General features: G+C 41.2%; 1 protein-coding gene and 1 long non-coding RNA gene across 5 annotated transcripts in view; one reads left to right on the plus strand and one right to left on the minus strand.

Annotated features, from left to right (window-relative positions):
* The window catches only part of LOC120101583 (uncharacterized), a 172,009-nt gene that overhangs the window by 146,633 nt on the left and 9,976 nt on the right, over positions 1-15,400 (plus strand). For all 3 annotated transcript variants that reach the window (XR_015684435.1, XR_015684437.1, XR_015684436.1), the window contains one exon: positions 2,576-2,760. This is a non-coding gene — a long non-coding RNA (uncharacterized LOC120101583). The remainder of the gene's footprint in view (positions 1-2,575; positions 2,761-15,400) is intronic.
* Ttn (titin) overlaps positions 1-15,400 on the minus strand; it is a 272,327-nt gene that overhangs the window by 141,149 nt on the left and 115,778 nt on the right. For both annotated transcript variants that reach the window (NM_032068.1, XM_087654755.1), the window contains 28 exon segments: positions 65-148; positions 621-698; positions 859-942; positions 1,134-1,388; positions 2,486-2,578; positions 2,802-2,876; positions 3,071-3,145; positions 3,824-4,045; positions 4,344-4,424; positions 5,116-5,199; positions 5,439-5,522; positions 5,914-5,997; positions 6,154-6,231; positions 6,447-6,524; positions 6,692-6,772; positions 8,579-8,680; positions 9,109-9,210; positions 9,451-9,519; positions 9,690-9,767; positions 9,917-9,997; positions 10,217-10,300; positions 11,807-11,890; positions 12,266-12,349; positions 13,457-13,537; positions 13,782-13,868; positions 14,413-14,490; positions 14,644-14,721; positions 15,105-15,164. In NM_032068.1, the coding sequence (NP_114457.1) occupies positions 65-148; positions 621-698; positions 859-942; positions 1,134-1,388; positions 2,486-2,578; positions 2,802-2,876; positions 3,071-3,145; positions 3,824-4,045; positions 4,344-4,424; positions 5,116-5,199; positions 5,439-5,522; positions 5,914-5,997; positions 6,154-6,231; positions 6,447-6,524; positions 6,692-6,772; positions 8,579-8,680; positions 9,109-9,210; positions 9,451-9,519; positions 9,690-9,767; positions 9,917-9,997; positions 10,217-10,300; positions 11,807-11,890; positions 12,266-12,349; positions 13,457-13,537; positions 13,782-13,868; positions 14,413-14,490; positions 14,644-14,721; positions 15,105-15,164 (2,604 nt within the window).

A 15,400-nucleotide genomic window follows, 5' to 3' on the forward strand; every position in this document is an offset into this window, starting at 1 on the left:
ATTAAACATTTTATTCTCATATAAATCTGAAACTAGATCAGGTGCCCCAACCACGTTTGTATACCTTTGGCTGGTGGTGGTTCCACCTTTTTGGGAACAGGTACTGGTGCCTTCTCCTCTGGTACAGGTTTCTTGGGCACTTCCGGGACTTAAAAGATAATAAATAAGGTCACTGTCACGTTTTCCTAAGCACAAAGGAGTCTAGTGACTTAGGGACAACTGAATTATCGCAGATCTGTCAATAAGTTCACTGTAAGACAGAAGCTAATAACAGCCACAAAACAAGTTGCTAGACATGCATGGGAGTTACAATAAAAACTACCAAATAACATGGGACAGAGACACGAACAGCACACAAGGCTTGGTAATAGGTTTTGGCCATTTCGATGGTGTGAATCTATTTTTTCCGCTAAGAATTTGCCACTGAAGAAGGCACAGGTGTTAAACAGACGCATGTGTCAATGGCCACATTTGGAGATGGACATAGGGCAACTGGCTTCTGTGACCAGCTGGGTGGCTTTTGCTCTGGTTTTAATGTTATTAACATCACCACAGGGCAGGGATGACTGAGGCTCGGTAAGTTACACCGCACGGGGAAATGGCTTCACTAAGAGCCGTACCTTTGGCAGGCGGAGCCTTCTCCTTTTTAGGAACAGGCACAGAAACTTTTTCCTCAGGCTTCTTGGGAATCTCAGGCACTTTAAAGACAGTGTGTACAGTTAGGTTCTGATCGCGAGGACCGACGCCCACATAAATAAAGCACACGGCAACACACACAGGTGGCTGTAGCCAGAAGAAAGGCAAGCATCCGAAGACAGATGGAGTCTCCTATGCGTGCGTCGTGGGAGGGGTTTATACCTTTGGCCGGGGGTGCTTCCTTCTTTTTGGGAACAGGAACGGGTTTTTTCTCTTCCGGAACAGGTTTCTTGGGTACCACGGGCACTTCAAAGATAGCAATAAGATTTGAAAACATTGTAGGAGGATATAAATGTGAAGAGCACAAGAGTATCACAAGCTTTAGCATCTGAAAGGGTCTTAGGGGTCAGTGCCAATAACTCCCAGAATCTGACCCAGTCAGACCACCCACTGTGTGAGCTGCTGCTTCCTTTCCATTGGTAGGAGTTTTCATCTACCTTTAACTGGGGCTACTGGCAGCACCTCTTCCTCAGCTATGACCTCCTCTTCATGGAGGTACTCCTCCTCCTCATGGATATATTCCTCTTCATGGACATACTCTTCTTCATGAATGTATTCTTCTTCATGGACGTACTCCTCTTCGTGGACGTACTCCTCTTCTTCCTCTACGATGTATTCTTCTTCGTGGGCTTCTACCTCTTCTTTGAAGATGACGACCTCTTCTGGTTCTCGTTTTTTAGGCACCCCTGGCACTTTAAAGATACCATCTTTAAGTTGGCTACTTTGCAATTCCTCAATAAAGTTGAGACATTTTAAGAGGACAGTGTAACAAAAGATAGGCTTTCCGTTAACCACAGAATAACTTTAGACACAGAACTGAGCATGAATTCAAGAGTAAAGAGGGGGAGGAGGAACACAAGCAAAGGGAAGTACGTCTGACAGGTGCTGCCACAGGGGCGGGTATTTTTGCCTCTGGGACAACTCTCTTGGGCTTCATGGGCACTTGAAGCATTAAGTATAAAGGAGTTTTAGAGTCAGAAACAGGCCATCTAACCATCTCTAACCTTCTTGTACTTTAAATAGACAGAATAAATTTGTAGCAGTCCCTAATAGAACATGTAGCTTTCTGTGTCAAAACCCTTCTGTTTTTCCATGGGAAGGACTCTGAATCTCACAGGGAAATTAACCCTTAGAGGTGCTCGAACAAGTTTGATGTACTCAAGCAAGTTTGCAATAACAGGGACAAATTGGAAATGGTGTGGGGTTTTTTGTTTTGTTTTGTTTTTAAGGATTTATTTATTTGTTATGTATAAGTGAACTATAGCTGTCTTCAGACACACCAGAAGAGGGCATGGTTGTGAGCCACTATGTGGTTGCTGGGAATTGAACTCAGGACCTCTGGAAGAGCAGTCAGTGCTCTTAACCACTGAGCCATCTCTCCAGCCAGGTTTTTTTTTTTTTTTAATATAGTTCTGCTTACTGAGATATCCTAAAAAGTCCAAATTTGCAAAAAGTCCAAAGATTGCAAGGAAGTTGCCTAAGATAAAAGAAGAAAACCTGGGTGCTCAATTAGTTTTTTTTTTAAAAAAATCTTCAAAATGACTTTGGAAGAGTTTTGACTTTTCAGTGTTTTTTTTCTTTATATTAATTTAACTATCTTAGGAATATGCTAAACGGTCACTGCATTCAAACAAAAATACTCTGTCTGGCAATATTGTTGTGCCGGGGCAATGCAGAGCCAATGTGCATGAGGCTGTAGGAATATTCTGAAGTAATGTTAGAGCTAGCGCTGGAGACAAGCACTGTGAGAGACAGCAAACGGCGCCATTCTGGGAAGAGGAGGTTATACCTTTGGCAACTGGTTCAGTCACCTGCTGCTTTTCACGTTTGGTAATTGAAATTTGTATTTTTTCTTCCACAACTTTCTTTGGTTCTTCAGGAGCTTTAAAGATATTGATCATGGAAGATTATCACAATAAATCTCACAAATGTCATAGACTAAATAAATATCCACAAGGCACAAAGACTTGCCATGTAAGAAATGGAACTAGACAACATATTCAGCAACAACAGAGAACAGCGGACACGGCCGTGAGTCAAGGTCGACACAACGACAGGACAGAGGTGACGGTACTGTTTGGAACAGTGACTGCTCTATCGTGTACCTTTGGGTGGTAGAGGTTTGAGTTTCTTTTGAATGAGCAGAGGAGCTTTTTCTTCAGGGATGGCTTTCTTTGGCACTTTAAAAGACCAATAGTAAGAGATTTACCAACCCGAACTAGATTCTCAAGGGGGAGAACAAAAGGCTAAGAAATATATGACACAACATAACAGTTTCAAACGCACAACTTATACACATCCACTTCAACACATCTCCACAATGGACAGACAGAGAAAACAAAAGACTCTATAACTGGTAATGTTCTCACTCTACCTTTTGGTGGGGGGGCCTTGGGTTTAGCAGGCACTGGTTCTTGGGCAGGTTTCCGTGTAATAGGCTTCTTGGGTTCTTTAAAAGCACATACAAAGTGTTTAATGTTAGACTGGAAGGCACAAGTCAAAAATGCTCGTTAAGATAATTGGTCTTCTATGTCCACAGTACAACCACAGTCTCTAGAATAGGAGTTAGAGGTGAGTAGAATAGGTTCCAAGAGCCCCGGCAGAGCAAGCTATGTCTGCTTTCCTTGTGGCCATTCACCTCAATTAGGCCACGGGCATGCTCACAAATTCTCATTTCATCTCAGATAGGCAACATGCGATGCAAAGTTTTCTATCTTGGACATTGGTCCAAGGGCTTCTGAAACCATGCAGACTCCTCTCAAAGAAACAAGCAAAACCCTTAAGCAGTGAGGGGACATAGATTCGTTTCAAATTTCTAGTAGGAGTTGATTTGCACGAACTCATTATCTATTTTACAGCACAGGAGGCGCCCAGATTCGGAGCTCCTCAGGCACACACCTCATCTTCGTTAGGGGAAAGACTGCTTTGTCTTTCTTAGAAAAGCAGTCCGTGTCAAATATCTGATGCTGGGTGCCCTGTGGGTACCTAACAACAGCCTTCAGATTGATAGAGCTATTTTCCTCTTCCAGAAGTGAACTTACGAACTGACAAAGCTCTTTCCCCTCGACTGCCATCCTACCGTAGTGGGTTCTAAGCATGTTTAGTGTGGTCTGCAGGGCCGCCATACCTGGGACGACGTATTCCTCCTGCTCTTTAGCCTCCTCGTAGTGTTCTAGCTCACGCTCTGCATATTCATCGTACTGGTCATATTCTTCTGTGGGCTCGTACTCCTCATACTCTTTATACTCCTCATAGTCCTCATAATCCTCGTATTCCTCCTCCCGGTGTTCCAGAACAGTTTCTTCTTCTCGGGTGTAAGACCATTTCTTCTCTTCTGTTACAGTTACTTCTGGAAGAATATTGACACCAGGCAGCATTTTATTCGAGGCCCAAACGTTTAGTGACAATGTGCTTTGATTTCATTCCTTCATGACAGTCTCCCACACTGGCTAGGGGTGACCTTGGTTATCTTTTGATGGTAAAAGCATCATAAAATGCACATCGACTAGTCGCGATGTTGAATGTTCAAGTGCCTGACTCCAGTTATCGGTAAAGCAAGGAGAGTAGAGGGGTTAAACCGGCAACTAGCAGACAAGGAGACACATGCGGCTTTATGCTTTAGGCGATCGAATCAAAGGGCAATGTACCTTTAGTGGGGCGGGGTTCTCTCTTTGGAACTTCAATGGACACCTTTTCTTCTTTAACGGCTCTCTTTCTAACTTCGGTCACTTTAAAAGAGCAATGGTTAGAAGTAAGTGGCAAGTGTCTGGAGATAACCGTGTTAAGAGAACGTTGGCAAGAACAACTCAAGAAAAAACCCAAACATGACGCTCCTTTAAACTTTCACTAAAATCGTGAGAAAAATCAATGGGCCCAAAAGTCCACATCATTCCATACACCAGAGAATACTTTTCCCCAAGCTGCTTAGTGTTTCAGAGGTGCTGGATGATCAGGTGGGATTTGTGAGAGAGTTAAGAGAGACAAGCTGCAACAATGGATGTTAAACTGAGAACAGCCTTAAGAAGGCACTTGAACTTCACCAACAGTGTTGGCACCCTGATTCCAATCCTCCCACCCCGATCCACTGGGGCAGTGCAGAACATTGAGGAGTTAAGGAAATCAAAACTGTCACCAAAGGTCACCACATAGAATAAACATCAAGACAGATGAGTTTGAGATGGGACAAACAGACATATTAGATGACAAGTACATTTTAATGTAAACTCTGCATGTTTGCGTGTGGGGTACAAATAGGTCCTTCCCGCAATCGGAATTATTTAGTTTTGCAGTGATGGGGGGCAGCTTTACTTATCCCATTCTCCATCTGCATTTACGTCACTTTCCCTAACGATGCCAGTTTTACTCCACTCATCTCAAGACCTCAAAGCTTATTTCTATCCCTGGAAAGAGTCATTATACCTTTAGCCGGTGGCTCCTCCTCTCTTCGAGGTTTGAGTTTGGGAAATTTTTCTTCAGGGACAACTTTCTTAGGTTCCTCTGGCACTTTAAAGACAGATTTCACTTTAAAGAATTGTTTTTCTTCATTCAGACCAAAAAAAAAAATACATACAAACCACAGAGGAGTGACACAAACATAAAAGATTCAGCCCTTCCCAAACTTCAGACATTCTACGATATTTTAAAAGAAGACAATGACCACCCTCCCCTCTATGCCCCTCAGTCAGTGTACTTCTAACGAGAGCAAGACAAGGCAACGCTGACTTATGGAAGGGCTGGTGTACCTCTTGCTCTCGGAGGCTCCTCCTTTTTAGTTACAGCCACAAGAACCTTTTCCTCCTGGGTAATTTTCATGTGCTTTTCGGTCACTTGGAAGATAATTTTAGAATTAACATTCTATAACATTTAGAGTAGAATACACAAAACAAACAAATACACATATACATACACACATATATACATACACATACACACAAACACATATTCACACACACACACACACACACACACACACACACACACACACACACACATATAAGCCAGAAAGTGCTGTGGTTTTAGACTAGAAGATTTTATAAGACACACACAACTGAACACCACAATAAGTAAGTAATACTTCATAAAGCCACAGCACACCACCATCACAAACAGACGCTAACTAACAGTCTACACAGAAAAACTATGACCCAATAGATGGTGGCTGGAGGAAGGAAGGCAAGACTCTAAGCTTTTGTTTTTCTTTAGGGGGATGTCATTTACCTTTGGTTGGGGGAGGTTCTTCTATCTCAACCACTTCTGCAGGAACTCTCCTTTCTGGAACCGGTTTCTTTGGTTCTTCAGGTGCTTTGAAAACATCACGCAATGTGGTCAAACATGGCGCAAAGAGTGCCAAACCTATGCACAGTTACTTTCTTCCCAATGGGATAAAGATCTGAAGAGTGCATCAAGTCACCCCCAAGACAGAGAATGAGCCTGAGAGTAGAGTGGACCCCAATATACCTTTGGCTGGTGGCACTTTTTTAGGAGGTGGTGCAGGAACTTTCTTCTCTGGTACCATTTTCTTTGGTGGTTCAGGAACTTTGAAAATATTAAGAATATTAGTTTATATTCTTTAAGAAAATATTATTTGGGGGCCGCATCACCCTCTTTGTAAAGATCTCGCACGTACACCAACACGAATGACTATGTAACAAAGTGTCTGTACAAATTCTGACAAAACCTTAACGATGCATGGAGGTGTTGCCAGACATGGCGAGACAGACAGAACTGCACGTCTGTGAGAGAAACCTTACCTTTAGTGGGTGGAGGCTCCTCAATTTTAGCAGGAACTTTTGGTCTTGGTATAATTTTCTTTTCATGCTTCTCAGGCACTTGAAAAGATTATAAAATATACTTGTAGAAAATGTACACTTTTTTCAATAAATATGTAAGGGACCGTTTCATTAGTCATGCTATTTATTATTCGCAATATGGATGGTAATTTTCTTATGGGCGAGCATAACAAACATAGGGGTAAAATACTTAAGAGCTGGGGTACCTTTGGCTGGCTCAACTTCTACTCTCTTAGAGATAACGTGCAGCTTTTCTTCCACAACATACTCCTCAGGCTCTTCCAACACTTTAAGGACATTGAATTCAAAGAAGAAAAAGAAAAGTAGACATTTTTTTCATGTTTAATTTTAACCATAATTTACCACGTCAAAGCAATAATCAACATTGTCAAACTTTAGCATTTGCTAAATCCTTGATGGTTTCCATTTGAAATCCCCGCAGAATATTTGAACCAGAGCTAATAATGTAATAAAGAGCACTCGCTTCACTAATTTACTGTATATCACACAGACGGCAAGGCTCTGATTCACAGGGATAACAGGGCATGCACACGACAAAATACCAGTTCAAGAGATTAAACAAATACCACAGGATTGGAAGCTGGGTTGTTTTGTTTAAAAAAAAAAACACCCTAAGACTCTGGGTTTGAAGGCAGAAAGGCAGAAACATAAACTTAGGGGTAAAAAGCAAGATAGTCCATGTGGCCGCTCCCCAGTTTTGTGGGGTAGCTGTGGTAGAAGAGACAAGAGACTTCATGCAATGTTTTTTGAGCCTGCGTGTATAAAGTTTACATAGGATGATTGTAGAAGAGGCTACTTAAAAACACCCGTGTTGCCTAAAATGCAAAGAAGCTGCAGGTCCTGCCTTCTTTTCAGCTTAATGCAGACACAAGAATCACTGAGCAACTTGTTCTTCCTTGTTGGAAGCACCAAAAGTTTGTATAGCATCCTGCATCAGAAACTGAAATGGTCCCAGACCTAAGAGATGAGATGTTCCACGTGTGTGCTTTGTATAATTCCCCACACATTTCTAGCAAGAATAGCTTTCAAATCCACCAGGTTCCCGACCACTTCTGTGGTCCATTATAGGAAACGTAGCTAGACTGTTAGGTTTGTTTGTGAGTCATGGCCCACCCCATTGCAACCTAGATTATTCTTCTAAGTGTGTAAGTTCTGGATTTCATGTGGAGTTTCATTCCAAGTGAAGGAAGGGGATGTGAAGAGTCCCCTTCTATTAGCCAGAGATGTATGTGAGAACAACTGAGGTTCTCAAAATCTACTCAAGGGCAGGATCCTGTTGGTAATGAGTGTACCCATTTTCCTTTAAAACAGAGCTACCCTAGTCCCTTATTGGGAAGGCTCCTTTGGATATACAGCATTAGCTGGACAGTGGGATTTTCACAGGGAACACAGCAGTGCTTTTTTGACCAAAAGGGAATCTCATCAAGATGAAGTTTTCTGTTTCAATTGTTAAAAGCATCATGAGTTGTCTTCATAGCTGATGCAACAGCCGGACAAGTCTGTCTACAAGTCTGCAGATACTACGTGACACTCTTTTCTCTATGTGGACTAAAGGAAAGCTCCTTCGGTTCACTATGTTTTGACAAATATGCCTTCGACTTCTACAAGCTTAGTGTATCATATATTTTCTTGTTTCCTTATAAAAAGTGAATATGTGAATTAGGAACTGGACAGTCCACTTAATAGTACTCCCGTTTGTGTGTTGTGGGAAACATGGTTTGAGAAACACCATGTATACACCAGATCACCAAGGTGAAGTGTCTATCAGCCTACCACACTGAAGCCAAGTCCTCATAAAAGGAGGCTTCATAAAAGGAGGTACCCACAGGAGGATGCCCACCTCCTTCAGTTGTCTGTAACCACAAAGCCATTACCTCTGAACAGCTCAGGAAGACATGGAAAAGAAGTTCACAGGGCATTTACTTTCATGTAATGAATGCTCTTGAATCGTTTGTTTTGACTAATAAGGTACCTGTTCTAAGGCCAGTAGATGAATCTGTGTCATGCCTCTTGGAGGACTTTCATAATTGTCCCATACAGCAATCATTCCTCACTTATTTTCTGCCATTTACCTTCATATTCTGTGATCTCTGCTTCCTCCTCATCTCTTTCCTCTTCCCTATACACCGAAACAGACACCTGTTCCTCTTCTTCAGAGTAAGTCCATTCCTCCTCTGTAGATGGGTTAAAAGATAACATTGGATGTAAACTCAGTGGGCAAGAATACAGCCAGCTGCCATGTGTTCACTACAGATGGCTGAAGATTCTTCTATCTGCTTAGGACATGGGACTTTCTAACGACAAGAGGGAAAGAGACAAAGACAAGAGGAGACTAAAGCCCAAGACCAAGAGAAATAGTTGAATTACGCCCCAGAGGGTCCAAATTAAAACGATATCCTTTTCGTCGCCTTGTTCACTTTATAAGAATGACTCAAGATTAAAGTAGACACAAAAGATAGTTCCAGAAGGCTACAGCAGATATATTCCAATACCAACACGAGACGGAAACATGTTCTCACAAAAACATTTACATCCTAAAGAGGAGAGACTCCTCCAAGAGAGCTGTTCACAGATGCCGCCTGCCTCCCCTCTGGTTATATACCTTCGTGCCGCATGAGTTCCACTCTCTGAGGAACCGCCATAGATAGTCTTTCTTCAGCAGCAAACTTTTTCTCTTCTACAACAGTTTTCTTAGAAACCTCAGCTTTAAGAAAGCATCAAGGTTGAAGCTTAAAAATCAATAATTACACCAATCCCCAGTCCCCCTAGAGTTTGGAAAGGTGTTGCAGTACACCACGTTCATTAGCAAAGTGGATGAAGACATTACACATCCCAAGGACACACACACGGAAGTCTCTCAGAAGCAAGACAAAGAGGGAACACACTGGACCGATACAGCAAGAAGCACTACAAGATTTCTATAGAAGACTGAGGGCAATCCTACCTCGGGGAGGAGCTTTCTTAGGGATGGGAACTGGAACAACCTCCTCAGGAACGGGTTTCTTGGGTGGCGCTGGCACGTTAGAAACATTACGCACAGTTAGAGCTCTGTTGCTCTGTAGCTGAAGCCCAGTGCAGAGCCTGTGCCCCCCACGCTCTTCACGCACCACAAAGCCCACAAGTCATCCTTGCCTTGAAGCATAACATTGTGAACGATAGCTTTTGTAAGACAGTTGGCAATACCTTTTGGTGGGGGGACTTCCTCTTTTCTAGGAACAGGCCTTTTTTCTTCGGGAACTTTCTTCTTTGGTATTTCTGGTACTTGAAGAATAACATTTATATATATATGTATATATTTGAAAATTTCATAGGCAACTGAACACAGAACAGGCAAGCCCACAAAGAAAGACATGCAATTAAAGAAGCTTGGAAGAAAGACACGGTTATTTTATAGAGATGTCATGGGGTACCTGCTGGAGGTGGGGACTCCTCTCTTTGAGGAATGATGGTTATTTTTTCTTCTGTGACAACTTTCTTCTGCACTTCAGTAACTTGAAAAGACATTTGAGGGAGGGATTGGGTATATTTTTCAAAGTAGCTCACATATATAATTATTTTGAAAGAGCCCAGAGAGGTAGACGCTTGGGTTGTGTTGTCACTGACCAAAACATATCCACTTTGAATTAAACAAACTAGTTAACAGACAGACACACATTGTTTCACACTGGAGACATAACACCTGGGCCCCCTGACTAGGCAAGTAAGCCTACCTTTAGGTGGGGGGGCTTCCTTCTTCTTTGCCACAGGAACGGCAGTCTTCTCTTCAGGAGCAGGTTTCTTTGGAGCCTCTGGGACTTAAGGTTTTAAAATAGCAGGTCAGTATAGGCATGTTTCATTTCAGTGACTAGACAGGGGCACATCTCCAAAGCGACACACAGTGCATTAATGTTATAGACTGTTCACTGGTATAAGTAGAAAGATCCCACTTTAAAGTCATGGTAAAGTTATCTGTCACATACAATGTTTCAGAAGCATTTAAAAGATTGAAACGAGTTAGGAAACAGAAGTGTGTATATATATATATATATATATATATAATCAATTCCTATCTATCATAGAATTCATTCCTATATGTTAGTATGTTTTTTGTGTGTATATGTGTATAGGTATATATTGGTACATGTGTGTATGTGTATGTTTTGGGAGGGTAAAAATAACCTTGGATGTTATTTCTCAGGTGCTATGCACTCCACCGTTTTCTGTTAAGACACGGTCCTTCACTGGTCTGGACCTTGCCATGTAGGCTATACTCACTGACTAGTGAGCCCCCAAGGAAAGCCAGTTGTCTCTACTCCCCAACCCTCAAGTGTTCTGGGATACAAGTGTTCCACTATGGCCTTTTACTTATTCTATTTAAAGCAGGTGCATGATTTCCAAGTATCAAACATAGTCAAGGCCAGCATTTTACTAAGTTTGCTTCACCCGCATCAGTATGATCTGATGCAAACACTTCAGCCATTAGTATACTGCTAATGAAGAATGTGGGTAGAGTGTGTAGGAAAAAGTCTTCATACACTGTTTTGAAAGAGGGATAAATCATGATACCATATGACCTTTCTAAATTACAGTTATAACACTGTAGAACAGTTATACCTGTGTAGCTGTCCCCCTGCTGACCACATTCTGAGCTTCTGTTTCTGGTTGCCTAAAGTATAATCAAAATGTAGGCTACCCTCTAGAACAGTCCTTCAGTAGGACAGTATGCCAATGGCTGTAGGGACCTTTATGTCATAAAATGTTGTGTATGTATGCACAGGTGTTTTTCTGTAAGAAATTCTGTCCTTTACAATACACTCCCAAATGTTTATAGTAGCTTTAAAGAATTCCAAGACAGGCAGGGAAAATCAATGTCAAAACTCTGTTCTCCCTGACTGAAGACTTGCCATATTCACGGCTGCCAACCCTCTCCCATTAACACAGGCTCCCTCAGTCTCCTCAACATGGACACACAACAATGTCTTAATGAAGAAGACACACACATAAGGGTGAAACACAGATGTTTGGGTGTATAAACATGTCTGTAAAAGATGTTCCACAAATCCTTCCCAAGGATGATATTAAACATTTAAGGTTTGACATAATTACTTCTTATAATGCATTTTTGGGCACGGCCTTAGGAATGTTCAGAACAATAAATGATATATAACAAGGGTACAACCCCAAAGGTGACACACATGCTTTAAACATGGGTAACTTGCTGAAGAGATAAGAGACAAGGACAACACAGTACAAATGAAGACTGTGCAAAGCACAGCTGGCCCCCAGGGGTGACAGCTGTCTCCACCAGGTGTTCTGGATACCTTTCGGAGGGGCAGCTGGCTCTTTCTTGGGAATAGGAACTGGCTTCTTCTCCTCCGGCACAGGTTTCTTGGGAGCCTCGGGAACTTTAAAGATAACATTGTCGAAACAGTGTTGAATGTTACAGTCTTCTGAGACATTTAAGATTACAGGAAAGCACAAAGCGTCACTAAGAGCTTAAGAATTAAAAAGTAGTTTAGTGTGCTCTGCTTGTGGCTAAATGGAATGTTTAGTACATCAATACCAGATAGACATCATACACATGACACGAGGTAGACGAACACCCAGTTAGGGTGGTCTGGCATCTAAAACTGTTATTAATATTTGTTACCGCAAATTAATGACACTGACAGACGGAGAGTTAAACATAGGAGAGACTGTTTACTGATGACAGTTTGTTAATACGTAGGTTTCACATACAAAAGAGGCAAAAAGATAGAACCCATGAAATGTCATTCTACCTTTGACTGCTGGGGGCTCCACCTTCTTAGGAATGGGAACAGGGACCACTTCTTCTGGAACTGGCTTTTTAGGTGGTTCGGGGACTTTAAAAGAAAGGTACCATGTTTGAGAAACCGCTCGTGTTGACAAGACATACATTCTTATAAGATTGGAGTAAAGAATAGATAGATGTTCCTTTTTGCCAGTTGGATACAAGAAAATCATAGCTTAGAAGTCAAGATTTGTGGAGATGGCTGAATGGCCAAGTAGAAAAGGGACAACCATGATTATCACTTTAATGGCACGGGTTTCAAGAGTGGAAATAGTGGAAGAACTCTTGCTTTGTTTAAAGTCAGTTGGATGAGAACAATTAGGTGATATTAAGTGTTTTTTAAATTTGGCTAGGGAAAGAGGATATAACTTTGGTGTAGAGTCTAGAGTCCTCCCTCCTTCTCTTCCTCCCTCCCTTCTTCCCTCCCTTCCTTCTTTGTTTCCTTCCTTCCACACAGGGTCTTACTATGAGGTCCAACTAGCCTGGAACTGCTTATGTACACCAGGCTAGCCTCAAACTCATGGAGATCTGCCTGCTTCTGCCTCCCTACCATTGGGGTTAAAGATGTGCACTACCTTGTCCAATGGTTACTGTATCTTTTGATTTCAGAGGTGGGGTAAATAGTGACACATCTGGCTGACAGTGTGACTAGTATTTTACAGTTCTAAGTTAGAGAGATTTGGCCAGTAGGCGACCATCACATTGCATCCTTGCTGCACAAAGAGCAGATGCAGACAAACCCAGAAACAGAGGGAGTGATAAAATGCAGAAAACCAGAAGTTAAAGGTTTTGAGTATTAAGGAATTTCTAACATAATTTACAAAACTGAGGTTTTAATACTTCTGGTATATCAAACTCCTAACTGAGAAGATTCTCTTCACATTTCATACAAGCTTTAGTGAGCTGGTATGAGGGGCTTCCTCACATCTTATCTCCAAACACACATGTCACCAAATTGAAGTGCTCGGAGACAGGGAGTGGAACCGTGTATGCTTTACCCTTGTGCTTTCCTTATGGCCATCCTACTCTCTCTCCAGTGAGCTCTTTGTCCATCCAGTCAACTCTGTGACTATTTCTGATAATTAGTATCAGTGTAGTTACACACTGACCATGAATTTTGCCTGAAAATATTTTTAAACATAGGATGAATTACTGATACCTTTGGGTGGTGGTTCGATCTTTTTGGAAACTGCAACGTGAATTTTCTCTTCAGTGACAGTTTTCTTTTGTACCTCGGGGACTTTTAAGAAAATATACATCTTAATTACTGATAGCTCATGCTGAGGGTGGCAATTGTAATTTACTAAGAATATCAAAACAAAAAAAATTAAAGGCAACAGACATGAAAGGGGAAAGATAACAGAGAAATACAAAGAGATGGAAAAGCCTATACCATCACACGCCAGGCAAGAAGGGAATTGGAAAACTCTGGTTTTATCTTAAACTCTCTGTCTTCAGCTGTCAAATTCAAAACTGGCAGATACCTGTGACAGACACCTCCTCCTCGGTGTGAGAGGCAAAGAACATCTTTTCTTCTGAGATAACCATCTTCTTTGTGTGCACAGCTGGTACTTTAAAAAGAGCATTGCCATGTTAGTCTTTCTCTTTCCAGGACGGGACATCAGGTGAGACACAGAGAGTCTACCATAGGACGGTATACAATGTGCAAATCTCCAGACACAGACTGAGTGGGTTAGTATGAGAGATTAAGAACGGGTTCAGTTTCAAGGAGGAAACAAATCATGTTTTGCTCTGTCTGGACAAACCACCCATGTGGTCTCGTATCAAGTGCTATTAAACGAAAATCAAATAGCCACAACTTCCCCAAACCTATTAGGATCAATTTGTTTAAATGGGAAATATGACACGCAATGTAATCACACTGCATGGCGAAGTTAGAAGATTACTCGTCAAACACAAAACCTTCCTTAAATTAAAAAGAAAGTCATTTCTAAGCAAGACCGGAAGCAAAAATAAAGTTATCGGATTATACAGAGGTATAATCCAAAATAAAATGTGTACGACAGAAACTGTAAAGTATTCACGGTGCTTTTGAATAATTCAGCAATGTATGCTCAGATATCTATATGCATAGCTTAAAATAAAGACGTATACCTTTCACTTCAATTATTTCTTCCTGCACTGGAGTCCGGGAAGGTTTTTGTGGAACAATCTTCTTGGAAACTTCAGGTACTTTAAAAATACGTACAAATATATTTGCATTGTGAAGGATATTTCATAGCACAAAATTTCAAAAAAATGTCAGCTTGGGTGACTATATAAATAACATGTGAGCAGATGACGTCTGTACAGGTTACTAGAAGATTCTTTAAATGGCATCGATACCTTTGGTGACTTGAACTTTTTCTTCCTCCATTCTTCGAGTAGTCTTTTCAATTTTTTCAACTACTGGCTTCTTTACAACTGCAAACATTTTAAAGAAATTGCAGTACTTTTAGAATTTCTATTAAAATCCTCTCTCTTGCTCTGTACATACACCCATAGGTATGCAAATATGTATAGAGATACACAAAATAGTTTGAGAGGCAGGCAGGTTTCGTGTTTTCAACCTTAAGTACGAGTTCCCGGAGCTGTTTGTATTTATTTTAATTTTACTGTAACGTTCTTTTATCTTAGTATTTTTCTATTTCGAGTAGATATAAATTCTGAAGAGAGAATTCCCAGGTACAATAATGTCTGAGAAGTTGTGCCTATTGGATTTAACTGTTGGTTCAGTCAGCCTTGCCAAACAAGCCACGAAAAGGACAGGAATACTCTGGCTTATTTAAATGATCGTAACCACATACCTTTGGGAGGTGGTACTTTCTTTTCAGGCACTTTGGCTGGGATTTTCTTCTCATGTAAGTCTTTAATAAAAAAAAAAAAAACAACACAAGATAAAACCGAGATGCTTAAGTCAGCCAATTCTAACGGGCTGCATTTTTTGCAGATGATAAAAGGCTAAGCATAATTTTGTATCATATAAGGAATTTGTCATGTTGGAGACTATGTAACCAACATAACTCTAATTCAGAGTTTCAAGACAGAATTAAGTATGAAGGCACCTGGGGTGTAGCCTTAGTACTGGGATTAATGGTTCAAA

This window comes from Rattus norvegicus, chromosome 3 (assembly GCF_021556685.1).
Source record: "Rattus norvegicus strain SHRSP/BbbUtx chromosome 3, alternate assembly SHRSP_T2T, whole genome shotgun sequence".
NCBI classification, from domain to species: Eukaryota; Metazoa; Chordata; class Mammalia; order Rodentia; family Muridae; genus Rattus; species Rattus norvegicus.